Source organism: Megalobrama amblycephala, linkage group LG1, assembly GCF_018812025.1.
Source record: "Megalobrama amblycephala isolate DHTTF-2021 linkage group LG1, ASM1881202v1, whole genome shotgun sequence".
In the NCBI taxonomy this organism is placed as follows: domain Eukaryota; kingdom Metazoa; phylum Chordata; class Actinopteri; order Cypriniformes; family Xenocyprididae; genus Megalobrama; species Megalobrama amblycephala.
The window spans coordinates 20,580,848-20,606,747 of record NC_063044.1 but is presented as its reverse complement, the minus strand read 5'-3'; the positions used below and the strand labels follow the sequence as shown (position 1 = coordinate 20,606,747).

The window sequence follows — 25,900 nt, the reverse complement described above, 5'->3', positions numbered from 1 at the left end:
CGGTGTATATACAAAGTCCATGGAAGTGTTGATCCAAGTGAAGATGAGATGATGTGAAGTGCTGGAAAGGTAAGTGCATAAAAACAACTCCTCAATCCAGCTTGTGGTCGTTCAGTAATGAAATCCATAAGACTTTCATTCATCTTTGGATAACAAATAAAGATATTTTTAATATTCTCTCATCATTTATGTCCATTTATTGAAAGACATCCATATGATAATGGCTGTGTTGGAAGCTCAAACGTGCGCGCAAGAACCAATGAGGTTTGTCCGTTTCCGCTTCCGTTGACCATATAAGATATGTGCTACATATGTGATTTCATCAATGTTTATGTGAATAAACCGCTAAAGTACAATTTGTTTATCATCTTTTCACCTAAAGAAACCCTTAAGTAATACTTAACGGTTATTTTCTGCAACACCCTTAAGTTAAAGGAAAACATAAGGGCAATCTTAAGGGAAAATTACACCTAAGGTGCTTTATGCTACCGGGCACTGATCCTTGGAAAACTGAACAATTAACCCCTAACAAGTCCACTTACATTTTTCTGTGTGCATAAGATAATGCAAGTTAGATAACATAAGATAACATAAGTTAACTTCAAGTTTTTTTCCCCATTGTTTTAATTAGGGATGCACCGATACCGTTATCAGTATCAGTATCGGGCCGATACCAACATTGACATAGTTGTTAAAATGTCCATCGTGTGGAGTAGGGGTGTTGCAATATACCAGTATTGACGATAACCATGATATTTAAAACATGAAAAATCAATATCGTGTTAATTACGGGTCTGACAATATATTGTGATAACCATAATATTTAAAATGAATAATACACATGATAAAAGCGCTATATAAATAAATTTGACTTGACTTGACTTGATAATATAACACCAGATAATCCAGTGCCAGTACCTGGTTGACATCCCAAAGTACAATAGGTGGCGGTATTGCACCTTAATGCTGCCATCTGACATAAAACATAAGAAGATACAGCACATGCAGCTGCTACTGCAGTGCAAAATCATGTCTTCTGATAAGACAGAGGAGATTCTCTTCACAGTAGAGCATGCAAGCAAAAATTTAGCCTGAATTTAATAAATAAGAAGCAAATAAAGCAGACAATATAATTGAGCCGCCGGCGTGATCACTTGCACGTGAACTGGAGCACGTCTAAACCGAAACTCAACGTATAGGCTGCTTATAATGATATTGTGAATTCTTTTGGCCACGATAACCGTGGTGTGAAAAATCTGATATCGTGACAGCCCTAGTGTGGAATATCTCACGTAAGTACAGTCGATTATGGCTTAAGTGAACATAAACATTTGGGTGAAAACAGGATATGTGTCAGAATATGTATTCGGTGTATTCATATGTAAACGGTGTTAAAGGGTTAGTTCACCCAAAGCAGAAAATTCTGTCATTTATTACTCACCCTCATGTCATTTCACACCCGTAAGACCTTCGTTAATCTTCAGAACACAAATTAAGATATTTTAGTTGAAATCCGATGACTCCGTGAGGCCTGCATAGGGAGCAATGACATTTCCTCTCTCAAGATCCATTAATGTACTAAAAACACATCTAAATCAGTTCATGTGAGTTCAGTGGTTCAATACTAATATTATAAAGTGACGAGAATATTTTTGGTGCACCAAAAAAAAAAAAAAAAAACGACTTATTTAGTGATGGCCGATTTCAAAACACTGCTTCAGGAAGATTCGGAGCGTTATGATTCCACGTGTCGAATCAGCGATTCGGAGCACCAAAGTCACAAACAGCAGTTTGGCGGTTTGACACGCGATCCGAATCATGATTTGATACGCTGATTCATTGTGCTCCGAAGCTTCATGAAGCAGTGTTTTGAAATCTCATTAAATGACAAACTCTTAGGTTGTAATGTGTGACTAATTCATGTACGTGTGCGACCTGTTGAAATGTAAGTTAAATCTTTTATTTTGACATTAATGTAAATATGTGTTAGAAAACTAGACCTTTATCACTCATAATATTCCCATTCACAGTAATCCACCTTCTCTATCGTTTCATTTATTTTATGGCATAATCACACCTCTTTAAATATATAATAATGTCAAACACTGGCTAGTGCTGTACAGTAAAAAGTAAGACACTTCAAGCACAGCCGTCACTGTAATTGTTCACTGTAACAGTCGTCAAATAGCTGGAACATTAAGCATTTATGATGAATAATTAATGAAGATTAAATGTCATAATGATATATTATTATTGTTGTTATTAATGTTAGCAGTAATTTATGTCATTTATCTTTATTAATAAGTGAAAATGTCTCAATTCCAGCTTTACTGACCGTCCCTTTGCGCCACCTGGTGGTGATTTCACCAACGAGTTTCACACGTGACTGTGGTTGTGTGGTAACAGGCATTTTAGTGACTGTCTACTGTATTAACCCTCTGGAGTCTGAGGCTGATTTGGGGCCTGGAGAAGTTTTGACATGCCTTGACATTTGTGCTTTTTTCAGTTGTTCATAAACATATTAATGACACAAGTGTCATTACACTGTATTCAGCACAAACTAGGCTACCATAATATGTGAGGAACATGTGTGTACATGTTTGTGTTTTTGAAGGAATAACGTTTATGCGTGGTTACTGAAAAAACAAAAAACTTAAGTCACTGATATAAGGCCAATAAAAGTATATTAAATCTGTGTTCACAAGACTTTTGGGTATTGAAGGTTGTAGACTAGAGTTTTTGCTTCAAAATTATGTAAAAATTATGCTGACTACTCTTTCATTTATAACAATATACTGATTTAGTTTTTGTAAGACACTTTTTGCCAAGAAACACGGTATGCGAGGAGGCGTGAATCTCCATGAATAATGGCTCATTCTCACCTGTGAAGACAAAAGAATTGAATAGTAATGACCTGAAAAGACTTGCATATTAATGAGGCATTTCAGTCAGGTAGGCTGTGAAAAAAAACTTCTGTGATGTCTCAAGCTCATCATGGTATATGAAACATACAGAAAAATTTTATTACAATATAAAATAATGGTTTTATATTATACTTTAAAATATAATGTATTTCTGTGATGCAAAGAGTCTGAATATAGGCTTTTAGTTTAAAAGCATGCACATTTGGAGAAATATAGGATTCTCATATGTTTATGTCAATTTTCTATACAGAGGAGTTATTTTTTATTTAATATTCATTGTTATCTCTATGAGCGCTGGTGTTTGCAATTCATACTGCAGCCGGAGGGCGCTCTGTGCATTTTAGTCCACAAATTCACCTAAGAAGAAGACGATATTCCATGAATGGTGTTTACCAATTCATACTACAGCCGGAGGGCGCTAAAGAAACAAAAACTCACTTAAAACTTATCAATAGAAGAAAACAAACAGGAATTTACTGAATGTCTTCCAGAGATCGCTAACCATGGCTTTTTCATCCAGATAAACAATTTTCAAGGCAATAAATACACGATTGAGATGATGAATGCATGTGTTGTCTCTGAATTTGCCTGTGAATAGCGCTGGCTCCGTGGGTGTGGCCGCATTAGTGGGTAATGAGCTGAATCACGGACTTCTGACATGGCTCTCTTTTCATACAGATTACATAAACACAGAATGTTTGTTTTCGATTTGACTTGCACGATTTAAAACCTGACATTTCAACGTTTTGTTAGACATAAGTATGAATTTTTTGTGATTAGTATTCACTAAGTTACACTTCATTTTCTGAGAACTATCAGATTGGACTTCGTTCAGAGGGAGATGAGAGATCACGCATCATGTTAGTTTTCTTTATTTTACAAAAAGCACAACATTTTGTTTTTACTCTGAGTGTATACAAATAAAAGGAGATATTCTATAGTTTCAATTGATGTATTACTTATGTTTCTATGACAAAAAATGACGGAGTATTTTAAGTCTGTTTTGCTGCAATGTGAAAAAAAACCTGCAAAACGCGCCGGCGCGTTTTTAGACCTCAGAGTGTTAAAGAGGCATGTCGTGACCCTTTAAGATTCTGTTATTGAGGAGAAAATCTCTCATTCAGGAACATTTATTTTAAAGGTGTCAGATTCATTATTAAATATGATACTTTAGTTAATGATTAAAGTCCCTGTAAAGTCAATTTTGAAAATTGTTTCTAAACGCGTTATGTTACAAATGTATTGCTAAAGCACATTACAAAGACTGTGAATTGTGTAGTGCTAAATTGTGAAGTTTTTCTCCAATTCTCTGTTCAGGATTTTTTTTGGGCGGAGCTAAAACGGGGGTCCGATGACGCACTGGAGCCCCCAAACATGGTCCTGCCCCTAACACTATATAACTGTTGATGACGCACCGAGCGTGGCTCCGCCCCTAAGGCAACAGCGGCTCACCCGCTCAATCTCGTGTCATTACCGTTAGTTATACAGCCCTTTGCACATTTAGCTAGTAATGCCTTTGTCACACAAATGCATATTACATGGTTGTTATAATATACAATACAGCTTCTCTCCTTATTTGAATTTCCTAAAACGATGATATGAATGAGCGGTGGATTAATTTTGTCTCTAAAGTGATCGTTCTACACCGGATAGTTTTACAAACTTTAATCAGACAGCTGGGATTCACTGATAATCCACTGTTTTTTGGTGAATGGGACTGAACAGACCTCGGCCCCCCTCCCGCCTCGGTCTTTCTCCTGTCCCACCAACAACAGATGATATGGGGCCAAACAGTCTCTCCCGTCCCGGCCTTCATCCTCCCGTCTCGCGGTGCCGTCATTTGTCGACTCGACAACAGTCAGCAATACGTGCCCAATGAGTCTAATTTGCCGTGTGTGCTTATGTTATAATTAGTAGGTAGTCCACAGTAACTCTACTAAAATTTGAAACCCTTTAATGTGATTCTGTTTATATTCATCAGTATGTTTGACTCATTAGACAAGTCAGTTGAGGCTGCAGCTCTCGCAAGTGGGTGTGGTTTTAGCGCAGACAGCGGACACACCCCCAGCGTTTGAGAGCAGAGAGTGCTGCTTTTTTTTTTTTTCTAGATTTTGATAACTTATTTCATTTACATGCAGATTTTTTTAATCATTCAAATTTGGCTGGGTGGTTAATAATACATTATTCTGTGTTGTGACAAACTCAGAACACATACTTTAAAATGACTGTACAGGGACTTTAAACACTCACAGAGCTTTTCTGCAGTTGATCACAGCTGGTATCAGTCTTCTTCTCCCCTCATCTTCTGTGTTGTATTTCTTGGGGTTCAGCTCATCCAGCGGCTCCTCTAACATCTGAATCATGTAGGAGATTGTTGAGCAGTGAGATAGAGAGAGTTTCTTCTCTGAGTGTTTGTCTGATTTCACAAACTCCTGAATCTCTCTGGACAGAGACTGATCTTTGACTTCCAGCAGACAGAGGAACAGATTGATGGATCTTTCAGTGGAGAGATTTCGGTCTTCACTATCTTCACCTTTGATCATCTCTTTAATGTCCTGTGTAATTCTCCTGATGCTCCCTGAGCTGTTCTCTGTGTGTGTCAGTAAATCCTGTAAGAGTCTCTGATTGGACTCCAGCGAGACACCCAGGAGGAACCGCAGGAACAGATCCAGCTGTCCATTCTCTCTCCTGAGGGCTTTATCTACTGCTGATGTTAGTAGATCATACAGACAGTCTTTATCAGATCTGTACAAACTGAATTCATCCAGTGGTTTCATGTTCTTGATCATATATGAATAAAACAGATAGAAAGCAGCGAGAAACTCCTGAAAGCTCAGATGAATGAAGCTGTAGACTTTCCTCTGATGAATCACAGATTCCTCCTTAAAGATCTCAGTGCAAATCCCAGAATACACTGAGGCGTCAGTGACGTCTATGCCGCTCTCTCTCAGGTCCTCCTCATAGAACATCACATTGCCCTTCATCAGCTGATTGAAAGCCACTTCAGCAAGTTTCACAATCACTTCTCTGTTAGACTGCAGGAGATTCTCTGGATCTCTCTCTTCATACTTCTGATTCCTCATGTTGATCTGAATCAGCAGGAAGTGGATGTACATTTCAGTCAGAGTTTGAGGGATTTCTGCACTCAGATCTTCTTTCAGGAGCTTCTGAAGCACAGTGGATGAGATCCAGCAGAAGACGGGTATGTGGCACATGATGTGGAGGCTTCTTGCTCTTCTGATGTGTGAGATGATTCTGCTGGCTTGATGCTCGTCACTGATTCTCTTCCTGAAATATTCCTCCTTCTGAGGCTCATTGAATCCCTGAATCTCTGTCAGACGGTTGATGTATTTGGAGGGGATCTGATTGGCTGCTGCTGGTCTGGAGGTGATCCAGATGAGAGCAGAGGGAAGCAGCTCTCCTGTCATGAGCTTTGACATCAACACACTCACAGATGAAGTCTCAGTCACATCAGAAACTTTCTTTGACATCAACACATCTACTGATGAAGTCTCAGTCACATCAGAAACTTCCTGAGCGTCTGAAAACATCAGTGTGATTCTGCTTTCATCCAGACCATCAAAGATAAACACAACTTTACACTCCTCATAAATCTTTGAGTCCAGATCTTGAAGTTCAGGATGAAAGTCCAGCAGAAGTCTGTGAAGACTGTACTGATGATCTCGGATCAAGTTCAGCTCTCGAAATGGAAGCACAAACATGAAATCTACATCCTGATTGTCTTTTCCCTCAGCCCAGTCCAGAATGAACTTCTGCACAGAGACGGTTTTTCCGATTCCAGCGATGCCTTTAGTAAGAACAGTCTTGATCTGGTGTTTCTCCTCACATCCTGGTTCAGGTGAGGCTTTAAAGATGTCATTGCAGTCGATTGGAGTGTCTTGTGAGTGTTGTGTTCTGGCTGTTTTCTCCATCTGGAAAACCTCATGTTGTTCATTCACTCCTTCACTCTCTCCCTCTATAATGTAGAGCTGTGTGTAGATCCTGTTCAGGAGAGTTTCATTCTCCTGGAGGTTCAGTCCCTCAAATAATCTCTCATACTTGTTCTTCATGCTGGTTTTGAGCTGCTCTTTGACTCCCTGGGGTTCATCATCTACTGCTTGAGGAGAATCCTGGTCTCCAGTCTGATCATCTCTGATTGGAAACAAAATACAAATATAAAAACATGTTCATTGTAACCCTGTTGAAATATATTCTTTAGTATAAGATATACAAGTTTGAATAAATAATTTCATAGTTTACTAAATAGAATTTAAGGTTAAAAAAGTTAAGATTCATTGACCAGCAAAGAAGTTATGGTTTTGCTCAATAAGAGAAATGCCTATTGAGTAATGTTCATGATTTACTGTATACAACATTTAAAATGTTAAATATTTGTTGGTTAATAACATATGTGAAAATGCTTTAAATATGCCTGTAAGAATAGGAAGAAAGAGTTGCACAAATGTTTTGTGAATTTATTTTATTTCTGAAAGTTTTGTGTATTAGCCAATCACAGCTGAGGTCAAAGTACAAGGGAGAGGAAGACGAACACGGGTGGTTCGCAGAAAGAAAAAAATGCGGTTGCTGTTGGGGTAATGCACCAGATAAGAAAAGTGTTCAACAAGGACGCTTATACAAGATTTTAATGGTGATAGTTTTGTCTGTGTGAGTGGTAAACTCATAACAGTAAGATAGATATAAGTTTAAGTTAGCCGCTGATTTAGTGACTAGTGTTTTGCATGGACTTTGCTAACAAGCTAGCGGCCAGCAAACTCGGTTAGTTAAGCCTGTGTGGAAATGTGAGACGATGATGATCAAAGTCCCTGACGGAGCCGGATAGCGTTATCGTGTAGTGGACTTTGCTGAAGATCGTCAACCATGGGAATCTTCTCTTCAACCGTCTTCTCTTAGTCGCAAATCCTCTCGTCCTGTCTTCTGTTGCTGACGCCTTTGATCCTGTGCGCGTGAGGTTACATTCACATTGAGTAAAGGTTCCATATTTTTTGTTTTGCCTGTGTGGTGAAGCAGCCATTTGGTTTAAGGCTACAACGTACCCGAGCTACATTCAGGCCTGCATCATTGGAACATTTGAAGGGTATTTCACATTAAGCTAGGTTTTTGCCGGCTATTATATTTTCTTGGGCCCTTGTGTTAAATGTGAATTTAAATGCATCTGTGATCTGAAAAGTGAGTTTGACAGACATATTTAATTTCTGACCTTCCTTTTCTAAGTAAATCTGGTATATTTTTTTATAAAACTATTGTGGTTACTGACTCTTTTGATATTTTGAGTTAATTAAGAAAAAGAGTAAAATTTTGGTTTAAATGTGAAAGTGTGTACAGGATAAAAGTAATTCAAAGACATTTGATTTCCTGTTAAAGTGTAAATATTACTGCTTAAATAGTGATTTAAAGGGGAAAAGTATTTAATTTAGTAAGTTTTAAATTACACTCACACATACGAGTTAAACACTGATAAGTTTATTAGTGAAACCTCACTTATTTGATTGGATGATATTTAAAGAACTCAGGATAGGCACCTCTCATTATAGTTAAGTATGCTAGAGAGGCGCTAAATCATCAATAAATCATGCAAGGAACAGCAACACATTTAAGAGAGAAGTGTCAGTTTAACAGACTCCTGTTATATTCCACATATTTACATTAAACTTTAACATATTTTCTGGAATTTAAGTCACATTTTCTATCATCTGAAATGTGCTGCATCTTATATTTGTCTGTTTTGGAGTCTTATGTAGAAGTTTTGATCTCTTAGATTCCTGTCCTAGTTTTGTCTTGATTACTTGGGCTTTAAAAGACACTTAATATTCAGAAATATTATCAATATTATCAATATTTTTATGATTATAACGGACAACTAAGGAAAATCCCAAATTCAGTATCTCAGAAAATTAGAATATTGTGAAAAGGTTCAATATTGAAGACACCTGGTGCCACACTCTAATCAGCTAATTAACACAAAACACCTGCAAAGGTCTTTAAATGGTCTCTGTGTAGTTCTGTAGGCTACACAATCATGGGGAAGACTGCTGACTTGACAGTTGTCCAAAAGACGACCATTAACACCTTGCACAAGGAGGGCAAGACACAAAAGGTCATTGCAAAAGAGGCTGGCTGTTCACAGAGCTCTGTGTCCAAGCACATTAATAGAGAGGCGAAGGGAAGGAAAAGATGTGGTAGAAAAAAAGTGTACAAGCAATAGGGATAACCACACCCTGGAGAGGATTGTGAAACAAACCCCATTCAAAAATGTGGGGGACATTCACAAAAAGAGGACTGCAGCTGGAGTCAGTGCTTCAAGAACCACTACGCACAGACGTATGTAAGACATGGGTTTCAGCTGTCGCATTCCTTGTGTCAAGCCACTCTTGAACAACAGACAGCATCAGAAGCGTCTCACCTGGGCTAAAGACAAAAAGGACTGGACTGCTGCTGAGTGGTCCAAAGTTATGTTCTCTGATGAAAGTAAATTTTGCATTTCCTTTGGAAATCAGGGTCCCAGAGTCTGGAGGAAGAGAGGAGAGGCACACAATCCACGTTGCTTGAGGTCCAGTGTAAAGTTTCCACAGTCAGTGATGGTTTGGGGTGCCATGTCATCTGCTGGTGTTGGTCCACTGTGTTTTCTGAGGTCCAAGGTCAACGCAGCCGTATACCAGGAAGTTTTAGAGCACTTCATGCTTCCTGCTGCTGACCAACTTTATGGAGATGCAGATTTAATTTTCCAACAGGACTTGGCACCTCCACACAGTGCCAAAGCTACCAGTACCTGGTCTAAGGACCATGGCATCCCTGTTCTTAATTGGCCATCAAACTCACCTGACCTTAACCCCATAGAAAATCTATGGGGTATTGTGAAGAGGAAGATGCGATATGCCAGACCCAACACTGCAGAAGAGCTGAAGGCCACTATCAGAGCAGCCTGGGCTCTCATAACACCTGAGCAGTGCCACAGACTGATCGACTCCATGCCACGCCGCATTGCTGCAGTAATTCAGACAAAAGGAGCCCCAACTAAGTATTGAGTGCTGTACATGCTCATACTTTTCATGTTTCATGTGTGCTTTTCATTTTTCATGTGTGCTTCGCTTATGTTTCCATCTCTCCTTGGGATGGTGCACAAGCCTTTACATTTGTTTGCTTCTCTGCTGCTACCCTTTTGCTCACATAATATATTTTAACACTCTGAGGTCTGAAAACGCGCCGGCGCGTTTTGCAGGGTTTTTTTCACATTGCAGCAAAACAGACTTAAAATACTCCGTCATTTTTTGTCATAGAGACATAAGTAATATATCAATTGAAACTATAGAATATCTTCTTTTATTTGTATACACTCAGAGTAAAAACACAATGTTGTGCTTTTTGTAAAATAAAGAAAACTAACATGATGCGTGATTTCTCCTCTCCCTCTGAACGAAGTCCAATTTGATAGTTCTCAGAAAATGAACTGTAACTTAGTGAATACTAATCACAGAAAAGTTAAACTTATGTCTAAAAAACGTTAAGATGTCAGGTTTTAATTCATTTAAGTCAAATCGAAAACAAACCTTCTGTGTTTATGTAATCTGTATGAAAAGAGAGCCATGTCAGAAGTCCGTGATTCAGCTCATTATCTGCTAATGCGGCCACGCCCACGGAGCCAGCGCTATTCAGACGCAAATTCAGAGGCAATACATGCATTCATCGTCTCAATCGTGTATTTATTGTCTTGAAAAGTGTTTATCTGGATGTAAAAGTCATGGTTAGGGAGCTCTAGAAGACATGCAGTTAGTTCCTGTTTTCTTTTCTTCTACAGATGAATTTTAGATGAGTTTTTGTTTCTTTAGCGCCCTCCGGCTGCAGTATGAATTGGAAACTCCATTCATGGAATAGCCTCTTCTTCTTTTAGATGAATTTGTGGACTAAAAATGCACAGAGAGCGCCCTCCGACTTCAAGGATGAATTGAAAACACCAGCGCTCATAGTAATGACAATGAATATTAAATAAATATAACTTCTCTGTATAGAAAATTGACATAAGCATATGAGAATCCAATATTTCTCCAAATGTGCATGCTTTTAAACTAAAAGCCTATATTCAGACTCTTTGCATCACAGAAATACATTATATTTTAAAGTATAATATAAAACCATTACTTTATATTGTAATAATATTTTTCTGTATGTTTCATATATCATGATGAGCTTGAGACATCACAGAAGGTTTTTTTCACAGCCTACCTGACTGAAATGCCTCATTAATATGCAAGTCATTTCAGCTCATTACTATCCAATTCTTTTGTCTTCTCAGGTGAGAATGGCCCATTATTCATGGTGATTCACGCCTCCATGCATACTGTGTTTCTTGACAAAAAGTGTCTTACAAAAACTAAATCAATATATTGTTTTATATGAAGGAGTAGGCAGCATAATTTTTACATAATTTTGAAGCAAAAACTCTAGTCTACAACCTCCAATACCCAAAAGTCTTGTGAACACAGATTTAATATACTTATTTTGGCCTTATTTCAGTGACTTAAGTTTTTTGTTTTTTCAGTAACCACGCATAAACATTATTCCTTCAAAAACACAAACATGTACATACATGTTCCTCACATATTATTGTAGCCTAGTTTGTGCTGAATACAGTGTAATGACACTTTTGTCATTTATATGTTTATGAACAACTGAAAAAAGCACAAATGTCAGAGCATGTCAAAACTTCTCCAGGCCCCAAATCAGCCTCAGACTCCAGAGGGTTAATAAAGCCAAATTCCCAATAAATTGTTTCATATATATATATATATATATATATATATATATATATATATATATTTTTTTTTTTTTTTTTGTCAGACAACATGAAATGGTGACTGAAACACGGCCCATTAAGACTACATACAGGGCTTGACACTAAGCCTTGTCATGTGGACACGAGTAAATCAGTCATTCACTTGTACGAGTAAAACACTTGCTTGTCCAGAAAAAATAGTTGTTGTTTTTTTGTGGTCGAAATTTGTTCCGAAGCAATCCTTTCAGAATATTGCAGCTTTGACATATGTAAATCTGCATATTTGTGATTGATTACAACTGCATTAATTAATGTTATGGGATTGTTTTAAATATTGTTTGAACATACAAATATGAAATGTTAGGGAGGAAATTATTCTTTTAAAAATGAAACTAAACCACCAGTAGGTGGCGGCAAGTAACCGTCTTAATGAGTGAGTCATTGATTCATTCATTCAAACGATTCAATCAAATGGCTGATTCATTCAAGAATGAGGCAGTTGTTTATGAATGGGTCATTGAATCTTTAACTCAACCAATTCGTTCAAAACGCTGAATCATTCAGTAATGTTGCGCTTTGGTTCTGCTGTGATCTTTGTTTGAAACTATTTTTGCTGCTAAAATAGAACAAAAACAGTCAATGTTCCTTCTAAAATGTAAGTGGCTGAATATGAACTACTTGTTAATTGAACTGTTGTATGAAATCAGTGTCACATTTTTAATTGTGATGGTAGCCTATTTAGGAAAACAGCATTCTTGGTCGTTTGATTTTGCTTACCTGTATCAAGTTAAAAAAACTCCACATTTTGAATTTTTACCGCAGTATGTTTAACTGAGTTTATTTTTGTGTGTGCTTCGCTCATGTTTCAATTTTTCCTCGAGATGGTGCACAAGCCTCAACAGCACAACCTTATAATCATCAGTACATTATACAGCCTATTATCATCCACTATCGATCGCCACTTACACTAAATGTAATTAAATCAGTCATACTCGCGTTTTGGTGATTTCCAAGTTGGTGTTTTTTTTTGTTTTTTTTGTTTTTTATTGACCTTTTAAATCAGGTCCTTGTCCGGTCGGGAAAGTAAAGTTCAAGCCCTGACATGTTAAACCAGCACTAAAATCCTAATTTATAATCGAGACGTTGTCTGGCAAAATCAACATACACATAATATAAAGATTTTTTGGCTATATGTGCACGTAAAATGATCACTCAGGTTAGAAGCAATAGTATCTATTTTATTTGTTCTCTGACAGAGTGCACATTCTCAACTGAATGCGCTGCTGAACCAGAGAGGTGTGCCTGTGGTAGGAAAGCAAGATCTTGCATTCGTGCAGTAGTAGGATTCTCTGAAAGATGATCAGGTTAACAAATAGCTGTATTCGTCACAATGCGCTTTCTTAGAAAAAAAGTCCCAAAAGGTTGGCAACACTGATGCAGCCTTCTGTCTCCAGCTCCAGTCCCGTTTTGGACAGCGATACGACAGTTTTGCTGGTTTTTCTGGTTGTGTGTGTGTATCACACCAATGTACATATTTTATGACAGTAAATCAAAGATTAATTATTTTGACTTTATTCAAAATAAACTGGTAGTATTATTTTTCTTAAAAACTATCTAAAAAATGTAATGCCTGTAGAAATAAAATTTAATGCTTTTTTATGCCATTTAAGGTCTTAATTTTCGCAAAATCCATTTAATGACTTTTAATGCTTTTTTTTTTTTTATTCTGTTTTTTTACAAGGATTTTACATGTGTATATAACAAACAAAATGAACAATAAACATAGGGTGTACATATTACAGGGTTACACTGATACAGTTACAGGAAAAGCATTGAGTCACACCAAATCTGGTCTTCTATGCAGAATATAAACTCTCCATTTCTCCCACATGTTGACTTTTTGAAGCCTTTTCTGAAAAGTAATCCTCTCCATGTTGAACATTGCATATACAATATGATGCCAGTCATCTAATGTTGGGGGATTTGGAATCAACCATTTCTTTGTGATAGCTTTCCGTGCTGCTAAACTCAACATACCAAATATGCGTTTGGTCTCTTTATTCGTGTCTACTGTGTACAAAAAGCCAAATAATAGTTCGTCCCAATTAACTGTCATTTGCATTTTGAAGATTGAGCACAACTCAGCCTGGATTGTAGTCCAGAAATTCTTTAACAGTGGGCATGACCAAAACAAGTGAAAATGGCTCACCCCCTGGACCCCGCAGTTTCTCAAACAACGTGAGGTGCCCATGTAATGAGAGCTTTGTGCGGGAGTAATAAAATACCTGTACAGGCTCTTCCATCCAAATTCACAGTGTTTTAACCAAATGTCATCAGATATTGAGAGATTTGAATCCCTTTCCCATTTTTGTTTAATACTAACCGTATTTTTATTTTTAACCTCTTGGAGGTCCTTGTAAATCCTCAAAATCAATTTTAGACCAGGCTCAGATTCATAAGCCTTGATGAAAATCTTAAGTTTAGGTCAATCTAAAGCCCTATTCGGACGGGACTAGTTTCACAGGGGGACGTTAGAGAAATTTCTGTTTCACAGACGTACTTTGAGATTTTAATCCTGTCTGAATCTGCCATGTCTGTCTTTTTCTCACACGACCTCTGTAAAAATTCCAGAGCAAATTACCTACTGTTTTTCGTCAAACTCGGCGGTCCTCAGAGAAATCTAATCCCGGCCGAATGCGAATGTCTGTGATTTCCGAAAATGTTTTTCCAAAACGCTTTTTCTTGTGTGTTTTGGTCAACGTGAATCTCACAATCTCTCGCTATCGCACCAGTATTCAAGTTTCTGCTTTTTGCGCACTGATAATGGATGTAGATGTGTTTGGTACACTGCGAATAAATAAAAAAAAATAAATCAACAAGAAGAGCCAAATCACGTAAACTGTTAAGACTGGCTACTGTAATATCAGTTTCAGGTAAGATTACTTTCATTTCTGCACTTAATTACATAACGTGTAAATTATATAAGTTAAAACTTTTTATTCCAGTGGGTTTATTATAAGAACCCAGTTCTATTAAATCATGATGATAAATGTATGTTTAGTTTTTTAAACTAAAAAACACAAAAAAAACAAAAACAAACTAAAAAACTAAAACTAAAACACAGACACTCCTACATCGGTAATAAACACGGAGATGTTAGTCCCGTCCGAATCCGTACATAAAATCACAGACGTAGGTTGATAAGAATTGTTACTCAAACGTCATTTGGAAAACTAGTCCCGTCCGAATAGGGCTAAAGACATTTTTCTCTCTTGTCTTGAAACCTTGTATGTGATAACGGGCTTGCAAAAATCTAAAAAAGTCATTGTTATCTAGCTGATATTGTCTCTTGATTAACTGAAAGTCTCTTATAGACCCTCTACTGAAAAATAAACTATAGGATGTTATGCCTAGCCCAGGCCAGCCTTTATATGTTCCATCTAATTTATTGGGGTAAAAAATCAGGATCATGAGCCACCCATCTCAATACTTTAATCTCTTCTTGCCAGTTGTTTTTATTTATAAATCTTAACCAAAGTTTTAAGGGTAAAGAAATCCACTGATTGACTCTTTCGATCTGCTCCTTAATTAATTTTTTGTCTCCAAGTATAGATTGAATTGGACGATCACTAGACATGTTTAATTCTATTTCTTTCCATCTAGCATGGTAATCTATGTTGCACCAACATATCAGGATCCTCAACCGGGCTGATGTGTAATAGTCTTTAAAACAGGGCAGAGACAGACCCCCCTTATCCTTTGCTAATTGAAGGGTTTGAAGTTTTAACCTGGACTGTTTACCCTGCCAAACAAATTTTGAGATTAATTTGTCCCAGTCTTTGAACTGTTTATCGGTAATAGTGATTGGAAGTGTTTGAAACAAATATAGCAGCCTTGGCAAAATATTCATTTTAACCATATCAATGTGTGATTCAAAGTTCAAAATTGGAAGTAAATCCCATCTCCTAATATCCTTATTTATTTTCTGGCATAGGGGCTTCAGGTTTACATCATAAAGTTTTGATAAATCTTTTGGTATATTCACCCCTAGATATTTTATCCAAGTCCCAATTTAACTGAAATTTAGAGGATACTATCTGACTGGGCTTGTAATTAAAACAAAGTATCTGAGTTTTAGGAATATTGATTTTGTATCCAGAAACAGCGCTAAATTAATCCAAATAAGATAAAAGGTTAAGTAAAGAGGAATCTGGATTTGTCAGGTAAATTAAAACGTCATCTGCGAAGAGCGAGATTTTATGTTCTTGACCAAACATCTTTACTCCTGTGATATTACTGTTCTGAATAACTCCTTGGCTTAAAGCCTCAATAAAAATAGCAAAGCATAACGGACTTATTGAACACCCCTGCCTCGCTCCTCTTTCTAATTTAAATGGTTTTGAGAGAGCTCCATTGACTTGAATTCTCGCTTTTGGAGATTTATATAGGGCTTGAATTATTTCTATGAATGATTGGTGGAATCCGAATTTTTCTAATACTTTGTACAAGAATGTCCAATTAACCCGATCAAATGCCATGCATCGAGGCTTATCAATAACATCTTACTTTGATTTTTAACTACATGATCAATTATATGCAATGTTCGACGAATATTATCCTGTGTCTGTCGCTGTTTAATAAAACCGGTTTGATCTAAGCTTACCATCTGAGGGAGAATATTTTCAAGTCTTTAAGAAATAATATGTGTAAATATTTTATAATCTTGATTAAGCACACTAATAGGGCGATAGCTTCCACACTCCAAACTATCCCTTCCATCTTTAGCTAACACGGAAATAGATGCTTCATTCCATGAGGGAGGTATTATTCCAGTTGTCAAGACATAATTAAAAGAGGTTTTCAAAATAGGAATCAAGAGATCTTTCATCTCCTTATACCATTCCGAGGGGAAGCCGTCTGGCCCTGGTGCTTTATTAGATTTAGAGTTCGAAATTCCAATTCTGTTATTTCTGAGGTCAAAAATTTGTTCTGGTCTTCACTTACTTTGGGCAAAATTGTTTTATCGAGAAAATCTGACATACATTTTTCATCCACTTTGGGTTGAGCGTACAATTGGCTGTAAAATAACAAAAAGGCCTGTTGGATAGTGTCCAATTTACAAACTATATTATTTGTTTGGGGGTCTCTTATTTTGTGAATGGTATTTTCTAATTCTTGTTTCTTTAATTTATAAGCCAATAGTCTGGATGCTTTGCCTCCAGCTTCGTAGTAACTCTGCCTTAAAAATGTAATTTTTTTCTTTATTTCACTTGACAGAATTTGATTAATTTCATTCTTTTTTTTATTCATTTCTATTTTCAAGTTTGTATTCAAAGTAATTTTGTGTCTATCTTCCAGCACCTTCAACTGAGCCTGTAGTCTCTTTAAATGTTCATTCCTTTTCTTTTTCAAATTAGCACTATATCCAATAATCTTCCCCCTTAAAACCGATTTTAGCGCATCCCACAGAATTATAGGAGAAACTTCCCCATTATCATTTTCATCCATATAATTTTTTATATCCTCTCTAATTTGTTCCCTCATAGGATGTAAAATACTTGTATTCAGCCTCCAAGAGGTGTCTCTTTTTTCTTCACTTAGAATTGTTTCCAAATATACTGGGGTATGATCCGACAAGTCCATTACTCCTATTTTACAATTTAACACTCTATGAAAATCTTTCTGAAACATAAAAAAATAATCAAGTCTGGAATAACAAGAATGTGGGTGAGAGAAAAAAGTAAAGTCCCTTTTTGACGGATTCACTTCTCTCCAAACATCCTGAAGCCCCAATTCTTTCATCATTAACTTTTTTTGTTGTTCTATTTTGCCTAAATATGCGAGGATTAGATGAATCTAAGGAGGGATTAAGTCTAATGTTCAAATCTCCCCCCAGGATCAAAGTGCCTTCTGCCTCCACCGTAATCAATTCAAATATGTGTTTGTAAAATTTCCACTCCGAAACGGGTGGGGCATACACATTAATAACTGTAACCATGGTTCCCTGTAGAAATCCTTTCATCAAAAGAAATCTACCCTCTCGATCTCTTATTTCTTGTATACACTCAAAATGTAGCTTATTAGATATTAATGTTACCACCCCTCTTTTAGAACATTGAGAGCATGAAGATGAGAATTTCTTAAATCTCCATTTCTTAAGTTTATCATGTTCAGATTGTGACAAGTGGGTTTCTTGAAGTAGAGCTACTTCTATTTCCTCTTTTTTCAATTTAGTCATGATTTTGCTTCTTTTAATGGGGTTGACCAAGCCATTTACATTAAAAGTCATAGCTTTAATCGGTTTAATACTCTGCATAGATTCTCTTGTGTATAATATCCTCCTGTATACTTAACATCACAAGCCGCACACCCGTAAGAACAACAACTGAACTGTTAACTAACAAAATATATAAAAAGAACAAAAATAGAACACAGTGGCTTCCAGGTAATAGGCCCTACTATTGGCCATGGGTAGGGGATAGAACGCTCCGTCTCCTTGTGGATGGTCGTCCTCTTCTGCCTGTCGGCAATAACGAAAGTCTGTGGGATCAATATTGTCTGGTGCAAATATTTCCCCCGACTACCGATGCAATAACTGCCCATGTTTTTTTTTTTTTTTTTGAACTTTGAATCAGAGTACCATAACCAGGACGTATGTATCGTAAATTTAGTGCAAGTATACCTCTTATACGAACGTCATCAATATGGCAAAAGCCGCTCTTACAGAGTTGTCCCTGTGTCGGAATGCCTGAAGTCTCTCTTTAAAGCCTCGCTTCTGCATAGCGTCTTTTCTCCACTTTTTGCTGCTTGTTCGCCAAGTCTGCTGTTTTACTCTTTCCAGGATGGAGATGGGATTTTTAATTAAATTCACCTGCAACCCCCTCTTCACCATATCCTCCGTTGCCTCCTGTGCCGAGTTGTAAGTCATTGTCCCGCCGCTGTAGTGTACTCTCAACTTGGCCGGGAAGGGCGTCTGGAATCGGATGTTATTCTCTCGTAACGCCGCCTTTGCTGCTGCGTATTCTCTTCGTTTCCTCTGTACCTCTGGGGCATAATCGTTGTCTAAGTGAACCCTTTTTCCTTGGAATTCAAACCCTTTCACTTGCCATGCTCATTTAATTATATCCTCCTTTGAACGGTAACTTGCAAACTTGACCACGAATGATCTAGGCGGAGCTCCATCGGGGCTTAGCGGCCAGTACGTGATGCGCCCTTTCAATTCCCAGCGCTGTTGGCGAGGGGAGAGCCAGGCCTTTCTCGAGTAAAGTCTCCACAAAGCTAATTATCGATGGGGTGTTGTCCTCGGCGCCCTCGATCACCCCGTATATTCTGACATTGTCACGCCGTGAGCGCCCCTCTAAATCCATCAACTTGAAGTCAACTTCAGCTTAACGTTTTGCTAACTCCATTAGCAGTTCCTCCGATGTTTGCAATCGGGTCTCCACCGAGTCGATCTGTTCCTCTGCCTTGTCCATTCTTTTAGCAATACTGTTCAAATCTTCTCTCACCGCATGAAGTTGTTCTTTATTATCTTTTCTAAAATCGCGTAGTTCCTTCAGTATTTGGTTGCACTTGGCATTATAGTCTTTCTCTTTAGCATCCTGTTGCACGTCGTCCTCCATGTTGCTACTAGCTTGCGACGATATGTCTTCATCTTCCACAGGTCGATCAGTATTATTCAACGTACCTTTCTTTTGTTTTTTGGGCATCTTTTATGCCTAACAATACCCTGTTCTCATTGAATTCAGTTTTTCCCAATTTCGAGTTAGGTATGTAGGGTTAATCAACTTTGTAGTCGGGAGCTCGTTTATCTATGCTGCCATTCGTACGCCCGCCAGACCGGAAGCCGACTTTTAATGCTTTTTAATGCCCTGCGGATACCCTGTTGTAAATTTACAAAAATTAAACAATTATATGAATGACCTACCATGCTTTATCTGAGCAGCTGAGTCTTCAAAAAACTTTTCAAAAGAATTTTCAAAAACTGCTAAAGACATCTTTTTTCGTCAACACTTGATAGAAGCACTTGATAGTAGCACTTACTTTTTTATTTATCTTACTTTCTTTTTTTGGTTTCTATTCTCTTTCTCCGTCTATTTGTGTATTAAGAAAAAAAAACTTGCTACGAGCACTTTACTGATGAAACTGTGAAGTGCACTGCAGAAGAGGCACAGAAGCTCCATCTGAAGCGGTGTTATTTAGACATTTACATAGACTGCTTCATGAAGCTCATTGGTAAATAATGTACAAATGTTTTTAAATATAATGTTTTGAATGTTTTGTATATAAAAAATGAATCTTTAAAAGTTTGATATTTTAAGTAAAAGCTATATAAAGATAAATGTAAATATGAAAATAAAACAGCCAGTAGGTAGCGGTAAATCTTAATGTGCGAGTCATTCATTCAGACGTTCAAAACGCAGATTAATTCAGGAATCACCATTGCTTGGAGACACGCAACAGTTCAGGTGTGGCTTTGTTTTCATGAAATTGAGCAAAAACAGACAGTATTGTGGCTAAAATTTTGTCTCTTAATATCAGCTTGTTTATTGGACTTCAATTAGATCAGTAAGTAACACATTTGCAATCATGTCAATACTCGGAGAAACAGGAGTCTACTTGTGTGATAGTACTTAACTTACACATATTAGGCTTGCTGAGATCGACGGTGTTCAGCAGCAACACCGCTTACATCACTTCAACACTTCACTTGCCCACAGTGACCGCGGCTCCGCCCCCAACGTTGTTTTGATTTTTATAGTAATAATTATTTTGTTTAGTTAGAAAATAGACACTACAGTTAAAAACTGCAGCACATGTAACGGAGTTAAAAAGAATGTTAATTTTAATAATATTCATTTTGTTTAATTACATGAATTTAGAGGGAAAGTTCGATCAAATGGCGTTTTGGTGCCCCCTAGTGGATAAAAAATTGCAGACAGTCTTTATTTTGTCCTTCTGCGCTTACCATAGTTCAGCAGAAAATGGGTGATATTGCTGCGGTTTATGGTTTATGTCTGCAGTGTATTTCTTTGTCCATAAAATACACTTTATTGTTTCTCAGATTCTTGTGTGTCATCTATTCGGGGTTTGTGATGGTTTCGGGGATGCAAGACTACAAACGTTACACACAGTCACAGCCAGGGGTTAAATTGGGATTTTTTATGTGGGGGGGCTCTGTGGTTTCAGGGGTGCGTGTGTATGCAAAGACTACAAAATCATATCAATTGACAAACTAAAATATAACAAGTTGCAATGAACACTAAAATGCTGATCAAAATCATTCTATAGATGCTGGTAGTGTGCAAATCTACATCTGATGACAATAAAATCTTTCTGTAGGCCTGTGCTTTGTGTCAGTATCAAATATAATAGTGATGTTACCATTAAAGGAGAGAGTTCGACATTAAGCCTTGTTTTATACTTGTTCTTTTGACAAGTAAAATAGTAATTTAATTGTCAGAGTAAAAAGGTAGCTTGCCTTGGAAAAAAAAGGATTTTTTGTATGTTGTAAATATAATTTATTCTGAAACAAGCAACACTCTCATCAGTGTTTAATCAGCAGTGACATATTTAAATCTGCATATTTATGTTATTTACCCTGGGGGCATTTTATTAAGGGCATTCCCCCACAATCTAATTACATTAATGTTTAATCTTTTATTTCAAATTCTTACATTTGATAAATTAAAATAGACACTATAGGGCTGTTACCAAATTAAATCATTTACACTGAAAAAGTACAACTGCATTCAATAATGTTATAAGATTCTTTAAATATTTTTTAATATACAAATATGAAATGTTTGTTGGAAATTTATACTTTTAGACATGAAATTAAACCACCAGTAGATGGCGGCAAGTGACCATCTTAATGATTGAACCACTGAGTCATTTATTCAAACGATTCATTTAAAAAGATGAATCAAGAATGAAGTAGTTGTTTACGATTGGGCCATTGAATCTTCACTCAATCGATTCGTTCAAAGCGCTGAATCATTAGAAATGGCTGAGCGTAGCTGCGAGATTTTCACTGCTACAATAGAACAAAAAACAGGCAATATTGCACCTAAGACGCAAGTGATTAATATTAACTACTTGTTTATTGAACTGTTGTATGAAATTAGTGGCAATTTCAACCGAGGTGATATTCAGGAATTCAGATCTTTTGGTCATGTGATGCTTAACTTTATCATGTTGTAAATAGCTATAAAAAAACACATATTAAATATTTATTGCAACATGATTACTGAGTTTATTTGTGTGAGCAGAGCTCATTTGTTTTGAACTCTCCTCAAGAGGTTACATGCGCCTCAACATCGCAATGTCACCGCCAATGCACATTACATATAGGCCTATTATATCCACTATCAATCGCCACTTAAGCTAAATGAATAATTCTTGCGTTTTGGTTGTTATTGACAACCTGGTCAGGCAAGTAAAATTCTCTTTCACATCAAAAAATCCACTTGTCCCGCAGTCCCGGTGACTTCAATTGAGATGCAGCTATTGTCTCCAATACAGGACAGTGTCTCACCTGGGGTCAGAGGTCACTGGTCCAACACTGAATCTAGCAGGAGGCTCCATGGATTGATTGCTCTTCAGAGACACACAGCTGGGATCTGGAGATGAAGATCTCTTCGTCCTCCTGAAGATACTGAGATATAATAATTCCTATGCATCTTTACACTGTAATTAACATAATACATTCAAATGCTGTTGTATAAGTCAGTCTATTGTCTCCAGTACAGGACAGTGTCTCACCTGGGGTCAGAGGTCACTGGTCCATCACTGAATCTAGCAGGAGGCTCCATGGATTGATTGCTCTTCAGAGACACACAGCTGGGATCTGGAGATGAAGATCTCTTCCTCGTCTCAAAGTCTGACATCTTCCCTGTATATGGAAACACTGGGAACATTACATTAATATTACATTAATGCATTTAGCAGATGCTTTAATTACAAGTAATTTACAGTGTGTTGATTTCAGCACATATCCCAGTGAACAACATGTGCTCTAAGAATGTCTTGATACTAAGTTATGAAAACATTATTTCTAAATATTCTTTGAACGATCACAATGTTTCTTAGTTAGGTGTACACTAAAGGAATATTTCATTTGATCATTCTGTAAACATTAAGGGAACGTTACTTTTGAATGTTTTCTGAATGTCCTGATAAAGTAGAAGTTAAAAAGAGACATTCATCTAACATTAACAGATAACTCGAATCACGAATTTGGATAAAGATTAGAAAAGTGAAGTAATGACGCAGATCCGTTATATGTACCTTCATTTCCGGCGTCATCCATTCATGGTCGTCAGTGTTTGTTGTTGTCAGTGAACAAGAGTGTCACGATCACATAAACACAAAGAACAACATCATATAACAACATGACACGATATTAAATAAAGCTGATAACTGAACTTACCGTCAAAACTGACTGATGATCGTTCAGCACCGACACTTCAAGATCGTATCAACAAACCGAAACAAAAACATTTCTTCTTCTTCTAGGATTCCGGCAGTGTAGACGCTGCTAAGAGTATTACTGCCCTCCACAGGTCAAAGTTTGAACTAAATTCTCACATACAGTCCTGTGTCACGAAGAACTGAAGAACTTCCTCAGGGATCAGTTTATGCTTATTACTGTGTCCAAACAAAGATAAAACAGAAAAAGCCTCAACTCCAAGTCCTGCTAGTTTATCAAATAATATATTTCTTTCTACCCTATATTTTCTACATTCCAGGAAAACACACCTTATTGTTTCCAGACTCCCACATTCCCATAGTCCAGAAACATGTTTTCCTGCTATACATAAAGAGTACTTTAACCCACAGTGCTCCAACCTCAATCCACACAGTTCACTAAATTCCTGCGGGATATCAAAGTACAGAAACATCTTTTTTAACGTCACGTATATAGAAAAGTAGTGTCTACCCCTAATTTCCTTTTCCCACCCAATTTGCCATTCTTTTATTAAGTCCTCTTTAATTCTTTCTCTCATTTCCACTCTCCCAATAACACATGAACATCTCCTTCTCTTCCTAAGCTCAATGTTATCCACCTGTTCATTCCCCTCACCCTGTCATGCCCAGGAACCCAGATAAAACTGATATCGCAATCAAACTTAATTCTAAAAATCACATTCAAGATGTCATTTACAATATCAGCTTTAGATCTTCCTGCTCTTAAATGTTCTCAAGCATCAGCAGAATCAGAGCAGATAATGACTTCTCTAGGTCTGACTTCCTCAATCCAGCATAGAGCCCATATAATTGAAATTAATTCAGTAGAGAGAACAGAGCTTCCATTAGAAATGTGCCGTCCAATCTTCAACCCTAGCTGCTCCACATACACCCCAAATCCTGCTCTCCTACTAACTGGATCTCTAGATCCATCTGTAAAAACAATCATAGTCTCACTGATTCAATGAAGATATTCCACTATTTCTGGTGTAACCTCCCACTTATCTTTTTCCTGAAGGAAAGCAAGCTCAGTAATTCAGTTCAGGCATCATCTGATAGGGCACAGGTAACCATCCTGCATGGTCTACAATATCTCCCTGTTCCATTCCCATCTTCCTTTAGCCCACTGATTTACTTTGACAACAAATATATTGTATTTATCATCTCCAGTAAACTCTTGTAACAGATCTTGCTGGGAAGGTATGATTACACCCACTGAGTTTTGCCCAGTACTGTAACCCTGCCCTTAACCATAAGGGCATTTCTCCCATTTCAGTTTCCAGCCAGACCTCTCATAACATTCAAAACTTTCACACTTCAACACAAATTTATCCACATGCACAGCCCAAGTTATGCGCTCTTCAAACCAAATACCTAAACATTTAAAAACCTTCACCTTCTCCAGTGGAGACCCATACATTCACAGCCCTAGATTAGAAACTTTCTTTTAAAACCAAATACCATATATTTAGTCATAGAAGCAGACATTTTAAAGCCCCATGAATCCCTCCATTCCTCTACAGTCACTAACGCTCTTTGAATCTGTTTCAAATTGTGTGGTCTGTTAGGGACTGCTGAACAAACATTAACATTTATAAAGTTGCGTTCGGAATTCTGCATCTGAAGGTTTCAGGTCAGTGTGCATTTTATTTAATGGCAAAACATAAAAATGTAAATAAAACAGTTAATAAAAAAGTTTTTGCCAGTTGCTGTCTTCTGTCCTTAGACACATTTTAGGTGAAATGGATTTGGACTGGTGGACTTGGAATGGTGGAATGGTGACTTGTTAATTGGCCAAAAGGAAATTGGAGAACCTGAAATTCAAATATAAGGTATTGTACCGTGCATATCAAACACCTGTGGCACTTTGTTTTTCTGTAATGTTCAGCAGATATGACCTCTTGACCAGCAAACCTGAGCTGCAGAAGCTGGTTGACCAAGGAAGTGTTATGATTAAGCTAGTCAAGGGGCCAGAGGGACACAACAGCATCCAAAACACAACTTGTGCATCAGGAAAATCTGTAAATATACATGTAGTACTTCTATTCAGTTCATTATATCTGATAAACTTTAGAATGATTTTGTATGGTTATTAATTTTTGTATTGTATTTCTCATAATAGCCTGGGCCATCTGGAATACAAGAGAAATCAAAGAGGAAACGTCCACGTAAAAGAGAGAAAAGAAATGAAGTGCTTGAGTTTCTCAGAGAAAAGGAAGAAAAACAACGAAAGGAGGAGTTAGACAAAGAGGAAAGAAGAGCAGAGCAGACCTCAAGACAGATAGACACGTTACTGAATATTTTTACAAAAATAGTTGAGAAAATGTGAATAGACTTTCTGTTTCTTTAAATTCTTACCACTGGTTGACATTTCATTTTTTAATTTATTATCAGTCAGTGTGTCATGCTGCACTAAGAACAATTCTGTGTTGACCAATAAAAAGCATATATGAAAATAAGTTTCTGTTTTACTTTTCAAAAGTGTTTCCCCTATCCTGTTCCTCGAAGAACCCAGACACTACACCTTTTAGATGTTTCCTTTATCCACAATACCTGATTCAAATCATTCGCTTATTATTAGTCTATCAGACAAAAAACAAACAAACAAAGGAATGACAAGCAAATGTATAGATTCAGTTGTTTAATCGTTGTTCAATAACTGGTGTTTGAGATAAACAAAGTACAACAACAGGACAGAAGTAACCAAAAGCATAAGTAA

At 37.1% G+C, this 25,900-nt stretch overlaps 1 protein-coding gene across 4 annotated transcripts in view; it reads right to left on the bottom strand.

Moving 5' to 3' along the window:
- LOC125243939 (gastrula zinc finger protein XlCGF57.1-like) overlaps window positions 1-25,900 on the bottom strand; it is an 848,513-nt gene that overhangs the window by 328,155 nt on the left and 494,458 nt on the right. Inside the window, exons 1-4 of one of the 4 annotated variants that reach the window (XM_048153822.1) lie at window positions 23,144-23,268; window positions 22,477-22,621; window positions 22,250-22,369; window positions 5,175-7,076 (exon numbers count right to left, since the gene is read on the bottom strand). In XM_048153822.1, the coding sequence (XP_048009779.1) occupies window positions 5,175-7,076; window positions 22,250-22,369; window positions 22,477-22,601 (2,147 nt within the window). In that variant the 5' untranslated portion in view covers window positions 22,602-22,621; window positions 23,144-23,268. The other 3 variants (XM_048153830.1, XM_048153804.1, XM_048153813.1) reach the window with 3 other exon arrangements.